General features: G+C 40.1%; 1 protein-coding gene across 1 annotated transcript in view; it reads right to left on the bottom strand.

Moving 5' to 3' along the window:
- The window catches only part of nell2a (neural EGFL like 2a), an 81,694-nt gene extending 62,213 nt beyond the window's left edge, over window positions 1–19,481 (bottom strand). The window contains exons 1-8 of the mRNA XM_003444007.5: window positions 19,019–19,481; window positions 18,615–18,743; window positions 7,894–8,044; window positions 6,520–6,693; window positions 5,466–5,562; window positions 3,265–3,337; window positions 2,155–2,237; window positions 1,639–1,767 (exon numbers count right to left, since the gene is read on the bottom strand). Coding sequence (XP_003444055.1) covers window positions 1,639–1,767; window positions 2,155–2,237; window positions 3,265–3,337; window positions 5,466–5,562; window positions 6,520–6,693; window positions 7,894–8,044; window positions 18,615–18,743; window positions 19,019–19,070 — 888 coding nt within the window. The 5' untranslated portion in view covers window positions 19,071–19,481. The remainder of the gene's footprint in view (window positions 1–1,638; window positions 1,768–2,154; window positions 2,238–3,264; window positions 3,338–5,465; window positions 5,563–6,519; window positions 6,694–7,893; window positions 8,045–18,614; window positions 18,744–19,018) is intronic.
- Window positions 19,482–25,114: the final 5,633 nt, after the last annotated feature.

Below are 25,114 nucleotides of genomic sequence, written 5' to 3'. Positions count from 1 at the left end.
TATTGGCTAATAACATTGTTTCTGAACTTCAAACATACATTGGAATTTCTGTCAGGCATTTTTTAAATCCTTACGGTCCAACATACCATTGAAGCTAAAGACAGTGGTCCATCAATAAATTATACTTTTATGAAGCTAGTATTTGTTGATTTTTTGGTAGTGATGAACTACTACATTATGTTGATGTTTCTATTATATTGTTCACCCCATTTGTATAATTGGGATAGGCTAAATGCATGCAAGGCTGCTATTGAAATTAATGCATTTTAGACTGTAATTATGCTATTATAAATACATTATAAATCACAGGATGCACAGATGTTTGCAGCTTACTCAACCCCCCGAATCCTACGTTGCATCTTCTAAATATTCAGAGGATTCTGGCAAAGCTGAGGACTATGAATACTGTGCTGTGAATCCACTAAACTGAAGATTTCTACAATAATCTGTATATCTAATATATTTAAATACTATCTCCTTTTCTCCGGCTGTTACTGTAATTAACATAGTTTCCACGGATGAAAGCTCTGTGACAGCAACATCTATGAACCTGATCCACATAATTGATAACATCTTAATGCATGACCTTTGAATTTTAAAGGTCACAGCTAATTACCACACATAAGGTAAGAACATATCCCATTTAATGCCTTAATTGCAGCCCAGGAATGGCAAAACATCGTTCCCGACGAATGAAGCGACTTCATTGGATGAGTGGGTAGAACAAATCCCTGATGATAATTATCATCTGTCAAGTGCAATTAGGTGCGGTGCACTGAGAGATATGTGATTTCCTATCTTTTGCATGTTGGGCAGTGGTGCGCAAAGTCATCTCATTGGCTGGTTGGAGCAGTTCAGTAGCAGTGAATGAGTTTCATGTTCCGAAGCTGAGTAGACTGAAAGGGAGTGAAATCTGTTTGCCGATGTAGTACAAGCACAAGATCTCCAGCCGCTTATAATTCTTCTTTTGGCAATTATTCACACTTTGTGCAGCACAAAGTAGACCCTTGAGAGAATAGCGTATTATTAAGCACTGCTGTTGATGCGTCTAATCCTGAGTACTGTGGAGGTTTTTAATACAGTATCTTTTCTTGGGTAACTAGGGCAACCCTCAAGCTAGTGCATGAAAATAATGATACTACAAGCTGTCAACAACGGTGCCCCTGCACTTTGCACCTCTACCCCACCCAAACCCACACCCCCATCTTCACACACTCGATCAACAGGGGTTCAAGACAAAAAGGCAGCTTACGATAAGAGCAGAGAATGTATGTGTACACGAAGACGCTCGCATACACAGACGCACACCAACTGAGGCATGCACACGATACAATAAATGCAACAATGCATGATTAAAAATGCATGTTGTCAGACACAAATGCATATCCCATTCATAAAAATGCCCGCGCACACTAATATTGGCCCGCACACTCACACGTATATTTGTTTATGACCCGCTCACATACCTGCAAACATATAATCACACACAGCGAGACAAGTACATAATTTCAGACCCAGTATGTTCAAATGCACACAATCACAAAACCGAATGTCCCCTCCCCTTTCCTTTTAATGGTCAGACACACACACACTAGCGTGCACGCACACGCAGTCGAGCACCCTTGTGAGAAGCCCCACCGTGCATGTGCAATTCCTGCAGCCATCTGTCCAGCTTTCATCCTCCCTGTAGACGACCCCCTTGACGCTGCAGGTTCTCTCACAATAGCAGCCATCCAGCCCATTCATCTTCTCCTCCGCCCTGGACAGCTGCACCACCAACACCACCCCCCAACACACCCGAAAGACAAAAACCAAGTAGAAAAGAAGACATGAGTCAGCCTCATTCTATGTCTATATTCACATGAAAAAAAGGAGCTTCAAAAGCAAACCAGCAGCATCACAAAACTCATTCATGAGATACTATTAACACCTCATACACTCTCAGTCTCTCCATCAGAAGAGAAAAGACTTCATTAATAGGCAGAGCCAAATGTTAATACGGCTCTGAATGCCTGTTGCAATGAATGTTAATAACAGAAACGTACTGACAAGGGGATATTTTTTACTCATTTAATTCAAAGGAGCAATTACCGTTCCTCTCTCTGTTTTGGATTAAATGTAAAATCAGCACACGTAACACACACATTACATTACCTTGCTGGATGTTTTTGCAAGTATATCCTGTAGCTCCATGATTTTCTGCACTAGTCCATGGAAATCATTGCAGGTTGGACATGCTGACATACAAGGAACAATACAAAGTAACTTAGGTACGTGCAATAATGTGGTCATCCATTCAAATAATCTATGTTAACTGCATCATAACTATAGCAAAACCTGTCTAACCATATTACAATTTTTAAACACTTTTAATAGTAGAAACAGTTCAGTAGTTTAACAGTAATAGTTAATAATTAATAATAATATTAATAATACTTGCTAATATGTTTTTCTTTGAAGGAGGGAATTTTGCTTGTTATTTTATATTACTAAAAAATGTCCCCTCTGTAAAAAGGCCTAATTTACTGGAAAACGCATTAAGCAAACTTTTTGAGGGACAGGAACATATAATCCATGTGAAAAATCATTTTAAATCATGAGGTGTGGGTGTGTGGTTTTAACTCTCTGCAAAAATAAAGTGTTTGTCTGCAACAAACTCTAACAATGAGATAGGTAAAACAGCCACCTGGAATAAAAAAAAAAGGTTCCCAGCGAAAAAACATCATCATAGCGCACAATAAAAACATTTCACTACACAACCAGTGATTGAATGGGGAAAAAAACATTGCATCAAAACATTTCTAAATCAAATAGTCTCACAGATTACCACTTAAAAGTAATGCTAAACCGATTTCTGAAATATGCCTGATACAGTTTATTTGATCTAGCATATTTTCTCAGATAAAATTTCTCAGCTTTTTGCACTGATGTAAACAGCTGGTTTCTTTGTCCTCTCAAAGCCGAATAAAACAGTACCATCATCAAAATCGTGGCAATAATGAGGATAACGATCACACAGGAAAAACCCAGAAACCCCTTTTTGCTGATTGACTAACTGCAAAACACCCCATAACTGTTAAACTCCTTAGCGCTAATCAGGATTTAAAAATAATAATAATAAATAATAATATCAAATAAATACAAAAGGTACGTTTTATCTATACTGTAATCTAAAAGTAGGGTTGCAGGTAAATAAGTTAAAATCAATCTAAACTAAGTTTGAGGGTTATTCAGAATCAACAGTAATGGAATTACTGCACTCACTTCTGTTAAGGTCTGGACACTGTGAGATGTAACCCTGTGGCATCACCAGGATCTCCACGTCCTGCATCACTCCCTACATACACAGACATAACAACCATTTGATCATAGGGAGTAACACCTCACGCTAAAAAGAAGAAAAATATAGAAGAAACATCAAGCAGGTGTAGTAAATAGATGAGGACTTAGAAAGCTGGGGGTGTGGGGTAGGGTGGTAATATTTCGTTAAGTTGTCTAAGTCATTAATATTTGAGATAATGTGGGAGCCAAGCATATGTAACCTGAAAAAAATAAACAGGTAGAATTGTGTTTTTCACTGTGAAGTATGACAGACAGGTTGTTGGGTGATTGTTGGATAATATGCGTCCCAGACTGTCGCTCTGATCAATCATCTCATATCTGCAAACCTACAGGAGGTTAATTATGTGGCCAATTTAGCTGGAACATGGATTTTTTTTTCAATCTCTTCTGATAAGCATAGACAGGAGATAGAGATTCAATCATTTCATAAGTCCAAATTGTCCTACGTCCGAATCCCAAACACATACCTGTGTTCAGACACTCTGTTGCCATAGTAACCTGGTCCATTTCACTCCATGAGTGCATTTATTACCTTTACAGAAGTGGAACAGTGCAACTTAGGAGAAATTGTTTTTTTAAATTGTCTCGCCACTTCAATTTACCAACCATAAATTTAAAATCCCGGGGAAATTATTTGCTGATTTTTCACGGTAACGTGCAGAAATGGCAGAAGATAGGAGCTGTGTCGATCAAATTTGAAATAACACTATTTACTTACCGGCACAGTATAAATTCTGCAAAATACAACTGCTACAAACTATAAATAGAAACTGTGTTATAATGTGTATTGCATATTACTTGCACATTATTATTTTGTTTAAACTAAGATGCCAAATTGCAGTTATTTGCTTGCATGCCTGAATAGGAAAGTTTTAGTGGTTGAATATTGTTGTGTTTGTGTGAAAGAAGGGAGCTATTATTTAATAAATGTGCCCAACAATATTTTAGAAAGTAAAGAGGGATTTTTTTAATGGGCAGTGAGGAAATACTTAATATTAACACATAGAAAAATTAATCCAGTTTTTGATCTGCAAAAATTAGATACCCTACCAGGCCAAGAAAAAAGTGAACTACTAAAAAATTCTGGCTTGATAGAATTCAAAACTTCAGTTACTAGATAAGACATTTAGTTATGTATAGTGTCTAAATGTAAAAAAAAAACAAAAAACGTATTGAGTAAAGAAGCAGCAGTGCATGTGCTCTGCCTAAAGTCTTAACTATTACCGCTAAGGCTGTGATTTTCTCATTTTTAGCTGACACATACAGACGTTGACCAATTCTCTATCTGTGTGGGCGTGCACGTGTCCTAATGAAGTAATGTTTTTAAAAAAAGAAAGAAAAAGAAAAAAAAAGGAGATGTCTTCCCAGCAACTAATCAAGGATTCACAGAGTGGCGAGGAAAGATGCTGCTGTGTGACAAGATTAGTGGGTGACCTCCAGAGCTTCTTTCATCAACCAATTAACACAGAGGAAATTCAAATGCCAGGACACAGTGTATAAAGCATTAACAGGTACACATACACACAGCCATCACCGCACCATCAAACACAGACCTAGTCACCAGCAGATTGATTAAAATAGTTAGAATTGCTAGTAAGCTGACATTTTGCCCCAGCAAGTCTCCCCAGGTGGGAAATTCGGGAGTGCAGTCCAGTCTGAAAGAGGCGATATAAGTCTCTCTGTCTGAAAAACAATACTATAGACTAAGCTTAATGAGCATAGTCCAGAGGCTATTTAATGATTTCTCCCAAATAAGCACTGTGGGGGTTGCTGAGATAATTGCACTGGGCTTAGCTGCAGACTAAGGCACAGGGAACAAACAATGACAAAAAAATGTCAATTCCTAGGGTAGGCAGAGCAGCCCTCAAATTAAAATGGTAAGCCTTGAGAAATGCATGCAATTAAATCCAACAGCTATAATAAATAAAAACAAACAAGCCAAACAAAGAGGGAGAGGATACAGTATAAACCAAGACTGAGTACGGGGTGAAAAGATGGTGCCGCAGCTGAGATGAATTACTTGTTTGTGCTATTCTGAATCATTTATGGCTTAGTAATGACAGATCAGGAGAGGCATCAGCATGCATATATTCTGGAAAGGAAGTTTTTATTGCAGCATTAACCTTGAAGAAGCCATGAGCAGCGTTTCTTTGTCCGAGCCAAAAGGAAGTATCCTCGGGTATATCCATGTAGGGAGGTTCCACCACCCGCTCATAGATCCTGAAAAAACATAATCATAAATTGGTCAACGGCTAAAATCACAAAAAAGTCAGTTATGCGACCTGTTTGGCTCGTATGAAGAAAAGATGTCCCCCCCCCATACTGCAGGTCCTGCCCTTTTAAATCCTTCTGTTAACTCTTTCCCTATGCAGGGTATAGATAGCCACATGCTTTCTTGGATGCACATGGCGTTGCCGTCTGTTCTCTTATCGTGCCAAGAAGGATTACCACACACAAACAGTGACTCCCATGTCATAGTGAACAGCAGAGGCATGTAAAAACGCCGGTTTCCTCAAGGTGAGTTCAACCTGCGCCGGACCCCTGAGACATATGGCCGATGTCGATACGTGCATGCCAGAGTCAGCAAGTGAACACACTCCATACACAACGCAGCACGTCATGGCCTAAAAACACAAACCGTAGTTTAAAGCGTCATATTGTTACCTAACAATTTTTGGTTTCACTACTGTCTTTCAGTGAGTTTCTGCTTTTGAAGAGATATTACACGTTCTATTTTTCCATGCAAAGACAGACAAAAAAACCCTGAAAGATGATACAGAATAGATTTGATCACTTAGTTTAAAGTAATTTAAAGTCCTATTTAAATTAAATCACCACATGCCAATTCAGTATGAGAAATCTCTTTTTTCCCCAAATTTAAAATCCATATCTCTCTAAGCCTGGAGTCATTGCAATAATTTTTACATGATTTAACATAGCAGTATCTATTGCTGTATGAGCTGAAGGCTTAGAAATGCAACTCATTGCAGAAACTCAGAAAACAGATTTTATGTGAATTAATTGTATTATGGCAGATCAGATAATTCAGATAATGAAAGTCCTTGCGCTGTATGTTACATGAGATTAGTACATGCAAAGTTTGAAGCTTATACACAAGCAACATTTAAATCTGTACTTTTCCTTTTGAAAGCGAAGACCTTCAATCCAGGATCTTACCTGTTACAGTCCACATGTAGTATGACGTGAGATGCGCTGACGGCGACAGAGACCTTGTGCCACTGGTCGTCAGCCAGGCTGTAAGGGAACACCTCCGTGTGATCCTGCTGCCCTTTGGTGCGATAATGAAGGCGCACTTCACTCCGTTGGCCGCTGCTCTCAAGCTCCAGGAACCTGCAACACAAAAGTTCCAGCAACTTTAGTAAAAACCATGGTAAGTTCTGTGACACCTTCCTGTGTTCCTGTAACAAAGTCGTGTTGCTTAAAAAACTCTTTTGTCACACAAAGAAATGCAAAAATATCTGAACTCCTCTACTAAGTATTTGATCACATTAAAAGCTAAACATAATGGCGCTGTATTGCTGTCTAATACAACATCAGCAGCACACAGCAATGGCCCGCATGTAGCGATTCAACTCTTTACGTTAGAGCATTAGTATTCCAGGAGAATCCTCTTCTCCACACCACCGAGATTCACCCAGCACAGTGACACTAATGGAAAGAGCTGCCGATACACACTCATCACCTCAGCGTTTTAAAGACAGACTTATTTGAACAAGAGTCATTTTCAGGAAACATTATTCAAAAGAAAAATAGACAGTGTAGCAATGGAATTGATTTATCCGCAAACCACATCTAATAGATTTACTCTCCCCTAGCCATGCATGCACATTCATCTTGACTCCATAAACGCACTAGCTGAATTATTTCTGCCATGTTTTAAATGAAACCATGCAGTGCTGCTTTGTTGCATATGAATGGCTGGGAAGGCTAATCATCAGTGGGAGAAAGTCATTAAAATCCCTGTGAGCTCTCTTCTCAGGACCGACTTTAATGTACAAACTGTTCAATCAACGCATTATGTGGAATTTAGATTGCTGTTCTGATCATCCAACGGCTCAGCTACCACAAAGTAATGGAAAACATTAGCATGCTAACTGCAGATAGTGTCTCATCAGTTTTCGATTCACAATTACAGACTCGACGCTTGCATCGTTGATGGACTGTGAATAATACTCTGGCATACAGGGTGATTTTCTTTGTTTATTTGACTAGTGTGTAAAACATCTAAATGCTTATCAAATACAAATATTCAGTCTGCTCATATGACAGAACAGAGAGTTACTAAATTTAGAGCACAACTGGAATTATAGGGCAGGGAGATTTATTCTGACAGGCTTCACTGTACTAAATGAGCTATACTTTAGTTTCCCAGTGATACACATGCATCACCGAACTTTCTTAAAATGCATTTTTATGTAGTGTATTCCATTCATGTGTCTGCAAATATATCCAAAATGAGCTAATGCTCCACTTTACCTGTGTTCGACAAAAGCCGTTTTACACATGTGATGAAACGAGAAGTGATCTTACCTGTGTTCAGAATGATGGATGGAGAGGATCACCCCAGAGTTCAGGTGATCCTGCTTGAGGGTCACCAACACAGTAAACTCATTCTTGCCTCTTAGCTTATGGACCATTTGCTCTGAGACCTCCACGGGAGCTTTTACTTCCCTGGAGGACCCTGGATTAAAGACAGGGATTAGAAGAAATTATTAACACCATCAATAAGTACGTCCTCAGAAAGACTGTCTATTTATCTGACCAAAACATCACCACTGGGAAAATAAACTCCAGAACTAACAATGCGTCTTTAGTTAGAGCTGGATCAGGAGACCCTGAGTCTTCCCTGGGGTTTCCCATAAGTTTTTCTTCTTCACTCACTTTGTTTCACTCTTTGTGCTTACATACCACTTTGCATTTAATCATTAATTATTATTAATCACTGGCTTTCTTCCATACTTTGTTTCCTATTATGTCTCCCTCTTCCCTTCTCTCCCAAACCAGTCACCACAGATGGAAGAAACATGAGGAATCTTCTCATTAAAAAGGGAGTTGCTTGCTTGTAATGGGGTAATCTGATCTTGGTCTTTCAATTACAATGCCGCTGTTGTGTTTTGGTGCTATATAAATAAAAATGAACTGAGTTATCTATTCTTTCTCAGCTCCTTTAAGGATGTACGAAAAACAGAAGTTCTGGTTGAAGTAGTGAATCGACACAACATTTCCTTTTCCTTTTGTTGTCAACTCTATTGTCACTATTGGTATATAATATTAACAATTTAGTAACAGTAACAAATTAGTTGATGTGAAAGTTATGAGTAAAATGTTTTCTGGTGAATCTGCTGTATTGTGGAAAACTAGACAACATTCTGCTGGGATTTTATAAATACTTCATGTAGTGACATAAGACAAGCCTGATACATTTAAATTCATGAAATAAAAATCAACACTAAACATTCAGAGCATACTTACTGGCACAAATTTCAGTTTATTTTTTAAAGTGAGAGCAAAATGCTAAAAAACAACAAAAAAGTGCCAAGCTTAAAAGCTTTATTAAGCTGCAAGTCAAATAGTTTTTTCCCAATAATACTTTGACTTTTATTGCATTCATTTGGAAAATGGCTTGAGTACTGTTTTTGGTCTAAGATTTTTTCATATATATAGTTTATTGTAAACTCCTGACTTCCTAATAAAGGCCAGCTGCTCTAAATCTCACCTCAAGCAAAACTTCTGAAGTTGTCCGCCTGCAAAAAATAATAGGCAACAACCTTTGCTGCCAAATACTGTACCAGCTGGACAGTGATGACCACCTCTGTCTAATATGCTGTTTGTCCTTTGTATTGTAGGATAATTGACCCACATAAACACAAAGAGACTCGAGAATGCTCTGTGGTATCTGATACAAACATTTTTTAGCTCCAGCATCTTCAAAGAGCTGTGAATTACATCAAAGTTGATCCCGCACATCCTGTGTTTTGTCAGAAACACTCATCTCATCAAGTCTTCAAAATGGGACTTCAGAAAACAGCGGGTAATGTCACGGTAGCTACATCCATTTTTTAAACTGTCTTCGACAGCTATTCACCACTTCTAGTCAAAGGCGCCCCACAAGCCCTGTCATTTTGGAGATGCTCTAACCTAGTCATCTACCATAATGATTTGGCCCTTGTTGTTCTGGCCTTTACACCCGCCTACAACACTAAGGCTGTATCAGTGGATGATGATAAACAACGGTCAGAGTGCGTGACAACAGCTTGCCAATCAAGGTGTTCTTTTTTTTTTCCCTTTTGACTTGTTTTTTCTGTGTGAACACACAAGTTCACGCTGCCACCTCTGCTCTCTTTCAAATTACCATTGTGAACCACTCTCATCTCAAAATAAGAGAAAACAGAAGAGGAACATTTCTGTCTATTTTCAAAATTAGAGCTTAATGTAGCTGTGTGTTTGCAGAGATGCTAGTTTATCTCATGTCTTTAACCTTATTTATGTCACCAGGTGTAAAAGACCCTGCTGTGTGTGAGGTGAGCACAGCCAGAGCAGGAAGAGATAGGTGAGCCACCTTTATGCATCAAACAGACTGATCAAGTTAGCAGAGCTATGATAAAAAGAGCTATAATCCTAAAGCAAACTTTTAAGTGTAAATCATTTATGGCTGTGTGTGAACGTCTCTCTCCAGCTGGTTCTTTCTCTTTATGCTGGAAATGGGGCATAACCTCTTCTCTGTCTTTGTCTCTCTGACCAGCAGCTACAGTGCAGTTGTGCTCTTTATGTCTGGACCACATACTATGCACAATGTACAGCAGATACCTCAATCTCAATGGCTGCATGGCAGCTATGGTATTGGTTATTGGCATAAGATGATTAGACTGTGGAGAAAACTGCTCAACCCTAATGTTTACTATAACTTAACTGCTGCTAATATATCTTAGAAAATAACAAGTGCTGTTGCTGAAAAATATCAACATTATTCATCATCTGTCATCATTTGCCAAAGGGGATAATGATTTCTCTCAGCGGTGCAAGCTAACTTAAAAATCAGGTCAAATTACTTACTCCTAGGTGTAGTATTGGAATAGCCATATTAAGCTGAGGACTAGAGGAAAAATAAGTTGGTGCTGGTGTGGTGGTGATGGGAGGGTATTTTCTGTGTGTAGTTAGCTGGTAAACTCCTGTTCCACCAGCGTGCCCCCCTTTCCCTCCCCTCCAAGTCTACACAGACGTCTATGTTACTTTAATGGAAGCATCAATAAAAGATGACGTTTCTCAGAAGCAATCACATCAAAGAGCTCACTTCCAGCTACGGGATGCATGCACGATGCCCTGGCACACTTAAGCGCTCCAGGAAGCTAGCATGGTGGCTTTTCCTCAGTGTATTAGCATTACTTCCAGCTGGTGGGAGTAGCCAATTAACACAATGCAATGTGAAACTTCAAGCAACGCTGTGATGAAGACTGAATACGCATACTCATCACTTACATAAGACACAATGACAGCATGCTTTAAAAAAAAAGGCCTGTTTCGATTCAGTTGTGGTACTTGCAGTGTACACTTATAGTGCAAGCATTAGCTTTTTTTTTCTTCTGATGCAGGCTTTTAAGCCCATTAGGTGCATATTTTGAGTCATTTCTCTTTAAACAAAAACGTACACTAGATTTGTCTCTCACCAAAGGAAATGCACAGGGCAGGCATTCATGCATTTTGCATCACCAGTGGAGTATCATCCCAGTGACATTGGCTGGGGTGGGACAGATGGTCCAAAGACTGCAACAGGGGTTCTGCTGAGCAATAATCTGCTGCTATCAACAGATCCTACTTAGTAACCAATTCCAAATGGCACTGCTGAGAATAATCTCAGAATGATTTTTTTTGGTTTGTTTTCATCCAAATTATTAAATGGTAATTTAATCTGTAGTCAGATTTAATTGCTTTTATTAAGAAAATCTCCTTTACACTTTTACAGCCATATATTAATAGTCTTTGATATTATGCACCGGTCAATCTACTGCCATGCCATGGGTTGAACAGAAAGTAAAAATGACATCTCAATCATGAGCAAAATAAGCACAGCAGGAGCAGGTGTCAGGGCGGGGCCCAGTGTTGATGAGGCAGGGGGGATGGTAAGGATCGAGGAACCTCTACTACTGGTCTGCTCTACAACTTGGCAGCTATGAGCCATTGGCTATATGTGGACAACTCTCATCACCCATCTTATTACTTTAAGAGAAGGGGCATCTTTATATGGGTCTTTAAGGACTTGTCGAGTAGAGGCTACATTGGCATGGAGCGGAAAAATCTGTCTATACCGAATGAATTCAGTCAGGCAAAGATTAAGTTAGCATATGTATTAGGAGCATCTCTGCATTCCTTTAAACATATACGTGAAAGACGAGTAGATGAGTTTGTGCTGTGATGAGTAGGGCAACTTTCCCGTGTGCCAAATCAATAAGGCCCTGCTGAGGGGGGCCTTTGGTCGATTATATATTGGCAAGTGCCTGGATGGGGCAGCCACCTGCTCCTAATGACCACTCTGATGTGAGTTACCAACACAAAATAGCTTGAAAATGATGACACGGTGCATAAAATTCTAATCAGCGTATTTTCGGTGCAATAACACATCTCACGTCATCTGTTGTCGATGTTTACAGGCTATAAGGAGCAGCTGATAGTGAAGAAGCGGCTTTTGAGACACACAGAGTTTTATCAGCTGACTAAAGATCTCCAAAAGCCTCAGGCTCAATAGCATCCCTCGGAAGCACAGCTTAGGGCTACAGCCTAATCTTATCTCCTGGGTACATTCTGCTTTATTAGTTATACTCAGGCCACGATTTCCATCCCTCAGCTTCACGTCTAATCTTTAACTGTCTAACGGTCTTATTTTGTCTGACCCATGGTACACAAGCCGAGCACACCCATTCACCCATCCACCCCCACCCACACCCACGGACTCTATTCTCATAGAAAAATATTGGCAGAACCGCACCAATCATCAGCTAACACATTTAGCATTTCGAACAGGTGCCCCCACAGCACAGCGTGAGAGGCCAGATACGCCCAGCTTTGCCACAATCCTCTTCTCACACACTGCTTTCATGTCGACCTGCGCTCACAGAATGGGAGTTTTTCTAGTGAACAGACGCCGAGTTTCTATCTTCCCACCACGCAAAAGGCATTGGTTAGCGATTTATAAATTTCTCGGAGTGAAATTGCTACTAAGAGCAGCATCGCTGATATTAAGTATGAAGATTACAGCCTCGTTTTTATGCGAATAATGAAGAGTTTCGTTCTCCGGTCTCTAGTGGATTGCCAGAACAAAATAACACCTCCTACATCTTTTGCAACAACTCTTCAACAACATTTTCCAAATAAGCGATGTTCCTATCAGTTAAGAGGGACTGAGCCATGAGCTGCAGAGAATGCATAAAGCCAAGAGGGGTCCAAATAACACACACTGATGCAATCAGAGGAGGGAAGACCCAACGCTGCCATAAACCATGTAAACTTGTCATATTGTCATATTACACAATGTTTTGTGTTTGAAAAAAAAATGACAGCACATTTTTACACAAGACATTTTATCTGCTGGCCTGAGTGTAGAGGGATGTGCGTGGGAGGGACAGGCAAGAGAATATCTCTCTTGGAGGATTAGAATAATGATAAACTCTCCACCAGAAGCAAGCTCAAAACCCTTCATTACCATCAATACACACGCACAATCGCCTGTGAATGCATGCACGTAGACGAACAGGTGTGGACAGCAACACATACGCAGACCCTGTAACGCCAACATTTTGCCTAGCCTGCACAACTCTAAACAAACATTGCGTCAGCACAGAGAGAGAAACGGATGCAGAGGTGTGCGGTAAGGTACCTTTTGCATACACTAGACACATATACAAAGACCAGCCCCCTAAAAGTTGGCCGTTACAGCTCCTAAATATTCCGCCACACTCAGGCAATCTGCATTCGGCGGACCATCTCCCCCCCTGCTGTGTCTCCACTCTCTTGGAACAAATACTAAACTGAGCCAAGGGCACCTCCAGGAGTGCCTTGGCCAGCAATTTTTTCCCAATTCTCAGATCGCCTCCTCGGTGACCGCCTGTCTGACATTCACACATACACAGAGCTAATGACAGCCTTCCAGCCACCCAACTGTATAACAACCCTGGGGGGATAGAAATATCTCCCCCTCCATGGTCACGGGAGCTCCTGTGTGGAACAGAGGATCAGGTTTGCCTCAGAAGGCAGCAAGCAAAAATGACTGACCACAGGGAGTTGTGGATAATGTCAGTCATCAGGAAAGATTGGACAACTTTTCTTTGAAAGAGAAAAGACTGCTGTATATCGAAGGAAATGGGATTATTTTATATGTATATAAAATGCAGGTGGAATGGATAAAGCAAGCTGGTCTGACCTCTTTTGACCTAAATTTTGCTTTTAGCTTCAGCTTCACCAACAATTCTGTTTGGTTCATTTTTAAGCAGAACAAAATGTTATGGTGTTAAAGATTGCAAAGAATAAAGTTCACGTCTAACATTTATGTTAACATCTAATGTCTAACTTTAGCCCCTCAGTCATAAAAATGTTTTTATTCTGAAACCTGCTAAAAAAAATTGTCCACAGTTGTGCACAGTTTTTCAAAATGTTTTTTGGAAAATTGGCTTCAGGCAGAATAAAGCAGACCTTTGTTACCTTACACTTTCAAGAAAAATTACTCTTGGCCCTGGAAAATTCTTGAAAGAATGAGTTTCTGTACATATTATAGTCTTCTTTTTAGGTTTGTATTCGTCCTAACTGAATGCAATCATGCCTGTATGTATATTTTAAGGCTGGGATTATACTATATTACCTTAGAGTCCATTTGGCAGTTGCATGCACAGTTTGCACCCTTAAAGTGTAGTATCTGCACTGACAATCCTACCAGATCACAACAAATTAGAGGCTACATCTCCTCAGAGCTTCACACACGCCCACTGAAGATAAAATACACACCACTTGGACACTTACAGCACATATGCAATATGCAATAAACCTGTATTACTAGTCGCTGTAATCCAGCACATATTGCCACAAAGCAATGCCTTCTGCATGCTGTTAGAATATGAGTGATGAGGATAAAATCGCTAATCTTTGTTCCACACAGAAATTCAGAACTTCAGCTTAATGTGAGGCTACAGCAGTGTGAGACAGTCAGCTAGGGATTTTCCAGACTCAATCTCTTTTAGTACCAAATTATCACTTTCTTTTCCCATCCCTCTACGTTAGCTCAGCAAGGAAACACTCTGTGAATCCACAAAGAAGGAATTTCATAATAACGACTCTTTGACTTCAGGAAAACCCAACTGATTTGTCTGAGGCTGTAAAAGCTTCATGTTAGCTTCAGATTAACTTTGGAGAGCATTTTCACACGGGGCAGACAGAGGAATGTGGATTCTGTTCCTCTATTACTTTGGATATAGATTTTTTTGTAGTCCATACGATCAACAAATTAACATGTAACTTATTTTAATTTACACATGTGTCAGTGATGCTTTTAGCAAAAAAGAAAGTGAACCTTTTTAACTATTCAGCATCAGAGTGTGAAAAAAGGTTTCTCAGAGCTTAGTGATTATGGTTTTGTTTGGATTCATATTTTCTGTTATTAACTAGACGGTTTTATTGAAGGTAAAATGGTTTTAAGCCTCTAGCTGAACTCTGCATATTTGAATTGACATGAAAGTAAAAAGCTTCAATCTCAGTGAAAGTGAATGCTGCTGTCATGGACAGTGTGACAAAGGAAATCTGAGTGATGTCAGCCATTTTATTATCTTAGAAAAGAAGTAGAAGTAGAATATTCATTTTAACTGAAAGCTTCTGCAAGCACAGAGAGTTTAACAATACGCCAATAATAGTGTTTTTTTTAATGGATCTTTCTCCATACTAAGGTTAACCTCAAATTTCATTCTGTTTTGTAGAATACCAAATTAGTTGTGTTGATTCTTAGTTATTTTAAGGACTCCTGCGGAGCTAGATTGGTATGCTAGTTTTACCCCATTAGCACATTTTTCTATTTAAATATTTATGGATTCTTTTGGCACATTTTCCTACATTAAATAACATTTTTCTTCTCTATTTCAGGGTTTTTTTCTTTTTAATTTAATCTATTTGCATCATGAAACTTCAATAAAAGAAGAGAAGCAGCAAACGTAGCACTTGCAGTGAGAGAAAAGAAGCACGCAGAGGTTCAGCATGATGTGTTACGCTAACCACTTTTGCCAGTGTTAATTGCATTATTATTTCCTGAAGCCACTTTCCCATTCTGCTTTATTGTCCTTCCTTTAAGTGTGAGGTTTGCAGAACAGCACCCGGTGAACCTGCTCAATACGATTCAGCAGAGTGCAGCTTTCCTGTACGCAAGCTTTCTCCAGAGCTCTGCCGCTGAAGGACTGAATTGCCCTCTGAACCTCTACATCTTTCTATAGCACAGTACCTCACTGTATCATAGTTACGAACAGCTGGTAAGTGTAGCCTCTGCACTAGAAGCACATCTGTGATGTACATAGAAATGCCGGACAACAAACCGACATTTCCTCCTTGCTTCATACAGATGTACAAAAAAGCGCGCGCACTAACAAGGCATTACAAACGAGCCTCTTCCATCCTGTTACACTTTAGTGTCACAGGAGCCAGGGGCGCCGTCACCACAACATACAAAGAAACACCTCGCTGGCAGTGTTTAAACAGCCTGAGCAGAAACATGCTTCTGAGACAGGCAGGATTCATATAAACACACACCAACACAATTACAAGGGAGCTTTGTGCTGCAGCTGAAACAATGCTTCTAGCAACTGTGTTGTTTGCACTTTGAATGAGTTCGGTCCATACACTTGTAGCCATAGAGGGAGAGAGCGTGGGTGTATGTGTGTTGGGGGAAGGGAGTGCTTCTGGGTGTGGTCCCCCCTCCCTGCTCGTGTATACAGATAGATATACGGATGTCTAGATATTAAAAACTGTGGGGGAAGTGCTAATGATGCGATGGTTTTGTGGTGAGCCTGAGTATCACCTTGGCACGAGAGGAGCGTAGCCTGGGGCAGGGAGGGGGCCTTTTTTTCTGCCTTTATTATGCCCGTCCCTGAGGTCCACCTCTCCTAATGTCATGCAATGTAGCTCTGACAGCTACCTTCAAAAGCATCAGCAGGGGTTCGCTGAACAGAAATCCCCCCACTGCTCATTCCTTTCCTATTTCCTTTTTTTCAAAACAAACACATTCAGCAGACAGAGATGCATAGAAACAGCATACAGCAAACTAACAGCACACAACACAACAGCTGCTTATCTGCACGTGGACATACACATATTTCTATACTGTGAATTACACTCTTCCACTTCTCTCTTAGCTCTCAGCAGCTACACTCCCTCCCTCCCGCTTCCATCCAGCACCCAGAGATAACAGCCTTCCCTTTGGGCAGGCAGGCAAGCAGCAGAGGGGACAGCCATGGATATGTTCTGCCTGCTATCTAATGAGCGCCGGAATGTCACTGTGGGCCTGTCTGCTGGTCCCAGCTAGCCAAGCCTCCATACATGTGGAATCAGCACAGTCTATCAAACAGCTGGCAGACAGCTCTACTCTGCATTTCTCTCTCTCTCTCTCTTTCTCCTCCCCATCCCAGCTTCTTTCTCTCGAGCTCCCGCACTCATTTTCTCTTTTACAGAACGTGCCTCCTCCTTTCTGTTCCTGATTGCAAACAAGCAGATGCCCAGGTCCGTTCTGCCGTTGCAGCTCTGCCCGCCTCCCCCTCACCCAGCATCATCGACTTAACATAGACATCCCAAATGAAGGATGGAGGCAAGCTACCATAAATAACACACTGCTGTCTCCGCCTGGATAACTGTATGTACTTAGCAAAAGGTATCGCAGGAAAATAAGATGACAAAGGGGTACCAGTCACAGAATAGTTGTTCTTTTTCTCCTTTTATTTTGTGGAAAGAAAGAAACCTGCAGGTAGCTTCTTTCACTAACTGTCTTTGTTTCTCTCTCTCTAACTCTCCCTTTGCTACCTGCCTGTGTAGAGCACTTCTGAGTGTTGTCTACACAGAGGACATCAAATGGCCTGCCTTCACAAAGATACTGGAGTTGCTGCTCCATGCAGAAGTGCCGCTGTCTCAGCGGTTGTGCAGGGAGATTAGAAGATATCAGCGAGGAGGGGGGGACGAGTCGACAAATGATTGTGGTGTTTCTCTGTCCCAAAACAATGCCGTCACTTTGGTACATTACGTGATCCGTGATGAGAACCTTCTCGTGGAGATGTGTTACATAGCCATATCTTTTGTTTTGCCACTGATCTGGGCGCAAAAAGCAATTTCCTCTTTTGCTACTTTTGCCTGGGTTATGATAGACATCTCCATCCCTGTGATGGAGCTGTTAACAGTTTCATTTGGATTGTAATGAGCGTCTGACATCAAGTAACAAAGACGTAACACTGGCAGAAATTAAAAAAAAAAAAAAATGTGAAAAAGCATTAAAAAAGTCAAGCACGACCTCATCTTTGACAACTCTGTTTTGCACCCTACCGTTTACTAAATAGCATGAAAGTCTACACACACTGCCTTGCAGCTGACAACATGATCACTCTGCGGCCCATTCATATTTTTAGCGATGCAAACTGTTCAAACTCACACACTCCAGAAGATCACCAAATGGGTGAATTCTTGCAGGGGGCCCATTCACTCTCCAGACTCACTTCATACATCATATATATAACTGTGACTGCGGGATTTTTGTCTCGGCCTAATCTGATTAAGCTCAGTCATTCTATGATTCTTTGCATGATCCTCCCATCTCTCCCCCTCCGCTTGCCGTCAACACAACACTTTTTCATGAAAACCGAACATGCCTATTGTTCAGGCAGGTGGTAGTCTGAGGCCACCCCCCAGCTAAATCCAAACAGAGAGGAAAAACTGATAATGCACTGTATGTTGCAGTTTACAGTCTGTTACACAGGTGCCATTACAAACACAAGAATCATATAAAGGAATCTGGTGCACAGCATTATTCGATGATCTAACATCAGACATCTACGGGCATCTCAGCTAAGGATCTGTGGATTACTGGGCTGCATCACGTTGGCCTTTCTAGATGTGTAAACAAAACATGCAAAAGGAAATAAACAAAATGAAATGAGTAGTTATCATAGCAAAACATGTTCTTTGCATGGACATCATCTCATCCGGATACATTTTAACTTCAGACAGAGAGTGAATGTGTGTTATGGTACCTTGGAAGTGGAAAGCTCTAGACTCGCTGTGGAAGCCCTGGACCTGAGTAACTCCATCAAAGCCTTCTCCAAGCGTTAGTTCATCAAATACGCTGATGCGCAGGGCAGGGTCAACCCCAAAACCTATAACTAATTTACAAACAGAAAACATTTTATTTTTTTTAAAACCACTGTTATTTAAAAAAAAAAAAAACAGTCTTGTGATGCTAGAAAAAAAGATCATGTTTGTTTCAGGGGGAGACGTGTCAGGTCAGGTTAAGATTAAGTGCTGATAATTTCTGAGAAGGTTTGGTCACAAGTTAAGCAAAACAGCACATCATTTAATGAAGCTGATCTCATCTTAAAAAGCAAGATGTTGCGACATAACGGTTCATTTAAAAATCTGTGACAGCCTTTTGTCCTACCTGAGGAGACGAAAAATACACCGGAAATCAGAAACAGCTGTAATAATCTCATGGTGAATGTATAAAAAAAACCAAAAGCAAAATTAGTCCATGTTTTGTCCACTTCAGAGAGATAGCGTTCTTCAATCACATGCGAATGATGTATCACCCTCGCACGGGAGGCTGTTACCAATCCCAAATGCTGAGCGGAGGCATCATCACAACTTTAGATGCCCAGTGATGCGAATTTTTTTTTTAAAAAAACGGGAGAGAAGCAAATCCGGAAGAGGGGGAGGAAAAAACACAGTTATGATGCTGAAATTATTCCATGTAACACAGGGTCTGCTCCATCCGCATCATCCGCGGCACAGGTGGCTGACAGAGGACGGACAAAGCGAGCTGCTCTGCCTCGGCAGCTCAACAGACGCTCCTACAGCAGTGAGAACGAGCTGTGTGCGCTGAAGGAGTGCAGACGGAGAGAGGAAGGGAGAGGAGAAACCTGTCAAGGAGCGAGAGACAGGGGGGGAAAAGAGGGGCAACAAAGCCCCCTGGTGGCCTAAGATGGGAAAAGCTTTGATATCCATTACATGCATCTCGATTGCAACCACGCCTCATCCTGGCCCATGTCTACTGTAATCGCTAAAAAAAAAAAAAGAAAAAAGAAAAAAAAAGGAATTTTTGTCAATGCCTTAGCTTACATGAAATTCAGGGTTAGGGTTAGGGTCAACGTTTAAATGTTTAAGAAAGCGAGAAGTGGCGACGATCAAGACAAAAATCAAATTATTCAGTTTTATTCTATATAAAGCAAAATAAATAAATAAATAAATAAATAAAAACGGGCTTTGTGTGTGCGTGTGTTATTATATTGTTATTATTATGGGATAACCTTGGGTTTTTAGCTCATCTTATTAAAACACTGGTTAGCAACCTTAACCTTTGACTCAAATTTCAAATTTGGCAGACAAATAAATTCTGTGGTCTGGAAGCAGTTTCTTCCATCTCCGGACTAAAAACTCCTTGACTTTGTTAAGTTAAAACTGGACTACTTAGAGCACTGCATGCTGTAGTTAGTCCATCATCTCTCGCCCACTTACAATTAGTCCAAAAAGCTGCAGCCAGATTATAGAGTGGGACAACTAGAAAAAGAGAGAGTGATCACATTACTCCAGTGTTGGCAGCCTTACGATGGCTCACTGTGTATTACAGAATCCACCATGCAGTGGCACTGTTTGTGTTTAAAGCCTTAAGGTGTCTTGCACCTGCATATGTGGCAGATAAGCTCCATATGCTACTGACGTACAATTTACTTACTTACTTATTATTTAGATTTGTCCATTTGGAAGTCTCCTGGTGTGACGCGCTTGGATACTCATGTTAAACGTAATCAGAGTTTCAAATGAAGAGGTCAGCATATCAACAAATAATTCAGGTGAGCCAAAAGCTTAGACTTTAGGCTGCTCTAAACACTTTATTTTACCTCTTCATTTGTGTTTCCGTAGAGAGGCTGACACGGCTTGTTTCAAACAGCTGATGAAGTGAGGGGTTGCATCAAGTCTCAAGATGACATAAATAAAGATTATTTTGAACTATGAGTCAAACAAAACAACTTTAGAGTCCAAGAATGAAAATATGGAGTTGAAAAAACCGTAATAGGTCCAGTATAAATAGATATGCATGTTTGAAACTAAATTTTAATGAGTTACTGCTGCAAAGTCAGACCAACCAAATGAGGAAATATACTTGCTCTCTATCATTTTGAATTAGAAAATTACTAGCTAACTGAGAAATATATTTCAGTCTTTATATATAAACTAAGTCATGGGATATCTAAAAAGTCTAAAAGGGAAAAAGGAAACAATAAATGAGATAAGCATTGCTAGTATAAGTGTATTGCTTTTCAATTTGCTGAGACAAAGGTACGTAATTATTTTTATTTTCCATCTTAAGTATATTCCACCACTTATCCAAAAGGCCTAACTACTTCTATTGAAAGGTGGAAGGCCAGCAAGCACTAAAAGCTATTTCATGAGTTATGCCTCATTGAAGTTGTCAAGGTTGTGTACCAACTGTGGAGGTTAAAAGTCTCAGCGATTATAGTGGTAAATGGTAGGAACCTACCATGATAAACAATCCTTCAGGCATTGTCAAGGCTCGCCCTCTTTTTCTTTCCTTTTTAGCAATGTTTGGGTTTTCTTTCCAGTCGATGCTGATAGCCTCCTTTACTTCTCTTCCAAACCATCTGCCTTCCCTGTCCTTGTGAAGAAGTCAATGGAGAAAAAGCCACCTGTCACAAAAGCACAACAGTTTACTGGATTATCATATATGCTAAAACTGCTTTTTGATTAGAGTTGTGACCTGCTGCAAGCACACGTTCTCAATCCTTCTGTAAAGGTGACGTCTCGCTTTTCAGCAGGTGCCAAGAAAGGAAATTAAAATTGAGTCCTTGGCTGACTGTGAGCAAAGACGCTCTGTGGGTTGAAAATTTATTTATTTATCTCGCATCTTCTTTATCATGGCACATACTACCATTCTGAAACCTAACTGTTTAATCAGCAGCCATGTTATGCCAGTGATGTTGATTTTGAAATTATTACATTTTCATTGAATCCTAATCAATTTTCTGCAAGAGGGACATAAATTGAAGACTTTTCCAATAGGCCTTCTCAGAGGCAATCGATCATAAGTCCTTAACAAACTCAGGCCAATCCCAGAATGACAAGAAAAATCTTTTGCTGGCTATGCTGGTTTCTGAAGTCGAGCTGACAAGTGGGCATCAGCAGATATGATTCTGGGGCCCCTGTGGTGCTCGGATCCATCCCAAGGACCTCAGATTAACACCAGCACATTTGCCGTTTAAATGTGCCTCTCCTTCAATATAGCCTTCGTCAATGCCAATAACATGTTTTGTTTTAATTATGATTCATGCAAAACAGATGTTTTTTGACAAATAGGCTATTATCTGTACCAATTGAGACGGCTTGTTCGCGCATCTACAGCGTGCAGCTAATGGGTGGCTATTGTGACCAAAACAAAGACAAGCAATGGCTCTTCATGCAGTGTCACATCTGTTGTCTGAGAGGGGGACCAACCCACTATTCATTATTAATAATTCCATTTCTTCTGGGTCCAGACACAGGAAATGTAATTACTTTGTATTGCCCACAACTTGTCATTTCCTAAAGTGCCATCAGGAAAATAAGAGTCATTAAAGCATGCGCCCAGCAAAGAATCAAAAGTAATAAGCACGCGCACTGCCAACACACACCTGCGCTCGCACGTCAAATCTCTCAAGGCAAAGGCAGAAGTACAGCGGTACTTTCATTTATCTAAAATAAAAAAAATTAAAAAATGAAAACTAGATGGATGATGCATTGCAAAGCTCTCAGGGGCTTGTTCACTTAGGAAATAAATACACCATATAGACATACTAATGCAAGATCTACAAAATTAAAATCACTTAAAGTAGCAGTGACAGAATACGAATGAACTGCTGGGAAAAAAGAAAGAAAAAAAACTTTGCATATTGTTCCCACAGGGGTCTCCTGGGATTCATTTGGTGCATATTTCTATGTTATAATGTCCTTTTCTGAGTTTCTAATTTGAATTATATTGTATTAAACCTGTAACGTTTTATTGCATCATCCTGCCCAGTAATGTATTCTAATACCTTTGCTTTGACATGTTTTTGTTTTTAATTATTATGACTATTATTTTTAATATAAATGGAAAAATATTTAAATTAAGCTGCAGTGGACTGATGGAAGTCATCAGCTATTTGTTGCAAAGCTGCATTTTTAAATATTTGATGCTGATGCAAAAACCAGACAGAGTTTTGGGAATCACGCTGTTAAAATATTGATGGTCCCCATTCTCTCAGCGCCATCGTGTGTACATGACAGAGCATTGCAGGCACTCCATCACAGTGGAGCAGTACTGAGGCCAAACAGACAGTGTCACTCTTGGACCATGCCAAAGGGTAAATGCTCAGCTACCTGAAAAATCGGCAACATACACTCGCGGGCCACTTACTTGGTATAACTGTTGCTCGTTAATACGTAATTAACCAATCACATGGCGACTTGTATCCTGACTTGTGATGTCATGGTGTGGAGGATATTTTCTTAGCACACAACTACTTAGACTACTTACAACAGAGCATTGTTTAAACCCACAGCCTACTTGAGTATGGTTGACGAAGTAGCCATCACGATCTAACCACTGTGTTTTTGTCCTCAGAGGGATGTCACAAAGCTCAAATGAGCTCAGACTGATTTCTTGAACATGACAGTCAGTTCACTTTGCTCACTTCCACAGTCACCAGATCTCAATCTAATAGAGCACCTCTGGGATGTGGTAAAAACAGGATCTGCATCATTTATGTGCAGCTGATGGAACAATTGTGTGATGCTAGCATGTGAATATAGACCAAAAGCTCTAAGGAATGTTTGCAGCACCTGTTTGAATCCATGCCACAAATAATTAAGGCAGTTAGCCAAACCTGGTACTAGCAGGATTTAAGTGGCTTATGAGTGCAGTGAGTTCAGGGATGAGGCATAAATGAAGATAAATGACATAAATGAATGAGACAAACTATGTACTACAAGATCTCTGTGAGCAGTCACCCTGTATTAAGGACCCTATTTTTTTTCTGTAGAAATTGACTGCTTAATAAAACATTTTTGCACACTATATTTGCATATTACAGATTCTATGAGTCAAAATCACTTACATCAAATTATATATAGATATTTCATATCTAACCTCAGATGGTAAAGGGAAAAAAATCATTTTAAATCTATATCAATGGGGCTGCATTGTAGCAATATGTACACGTTGAAAACTCAGAAAAGTTCGATCACAGCTTTGACAGCCTTTGCTTTTATTCTGAAAATGATGTGTTTTTCTCATGCCTAAGTGCCGCACAGCTCCACAAATATGATCCGACAGGCATGACGTTGTTTTGTGAAAGGTACACAATAAGACACCATAGTGGCACTTTATTTCATTTAATACATTTATTCACTCTCATTACTGTTTTTTTCAACGCTCTCTTTTGATAATAGAGACTCATGTGTCGTACATGCAAAGCTTTAAAGTGGAGATAAAAACAAAAGCTTTTCATTGCAATCAGCTTAATGTGGCGTACTCTTAATGAAAATGTGGTCTTAGGTATGTTGAAGCCTTTATAGACTGTCCATGCAGAGCAGTTGCTCCACACAGCCACTCCCATTCCCCCAGGATCCTATTGTGAACATGTGCAGTGAGCTGGCTCATTGGGCCCTCATGGTGAATGGCCCGCAGCCATTCACTCAGCATACAGAAGCTCATTAGAACTCTATAGGCACACAATTGAGAGGCTCACATTAGAAACTTCCTGTTCTGGGGCATAGACACTGCACACAAAGTGCCAGTTTGCTGCTAAACTAAGCGCATTGTCCTCCTGATTCATAGAACCTGGCCCTCCATTCACGATATTAAGTTCGAGTGGTGGAATATCAATTGCGTGTGCAATGGGCCAGTATCTTTTTAAGAGCTTTAGTGGGGTTAAAAAAGAGAGAAAAGGGATCTCAGTCGGTCTGCAGAGTGCTAGTTTTCAACAGACCCATTGTGAGGATTCTGAATGAAGGGACCCCTGTTTTTTCCCTCCAGTTCTAAAAAGAGATGGGCATCAAATAAATTCACATGAACTTGCTTCAGGGTGTTTCTAAGACCTACCCGTCAAGAAAAGCCTAATTATACCTCCCTCTCCTGGAGAGCTCTATTGGAATCTGGCTAATTACACAGTGGTGAATTTTAATAATGATACATGCTTACTGATGGCTTTTAAAATGTGCACAAAGTTGGATGAGATTTGTTCTACCGAGAAAAAAAGAGTCACTGAACACAGAGAAATATACGATGTTAATAGACACGCATAATGTTTTGATGAGTGTCATCATGTTTCTAACCTCTTTTAAACTTACTACGCTGACATTTTTTGCTCAAATGCTAATTTAAGAACAGAGAACGTGACTCGGTGAAAGTCCTCAGTGTTATCACATAAAACATGCCTTGATACACAATAAGCTATTTAAGAAACAAAAACAGTTAAAAATAGCACTAAAGAAGAGTCTAGGC

This window comes from Oreochromis niloticus, linkage group LG7, assembly GCF_001858045.2.
Source record: "Oreochromis niloticus isolate F11D_XX linkage group LG7, O_niloticus_UMD_NMBU, whole genome shotgun sequence".
NCBI lineage: Eukaryota > Metazoa > Chordata > Actinopteri > Cichliformes > Cichlidae > Oreochromis > Oreochromis niloticus.
Note: the sequence above shows the minus strand (reverse complement) of the source record. Positions and strands in the feature narration are given on the sequence as shown.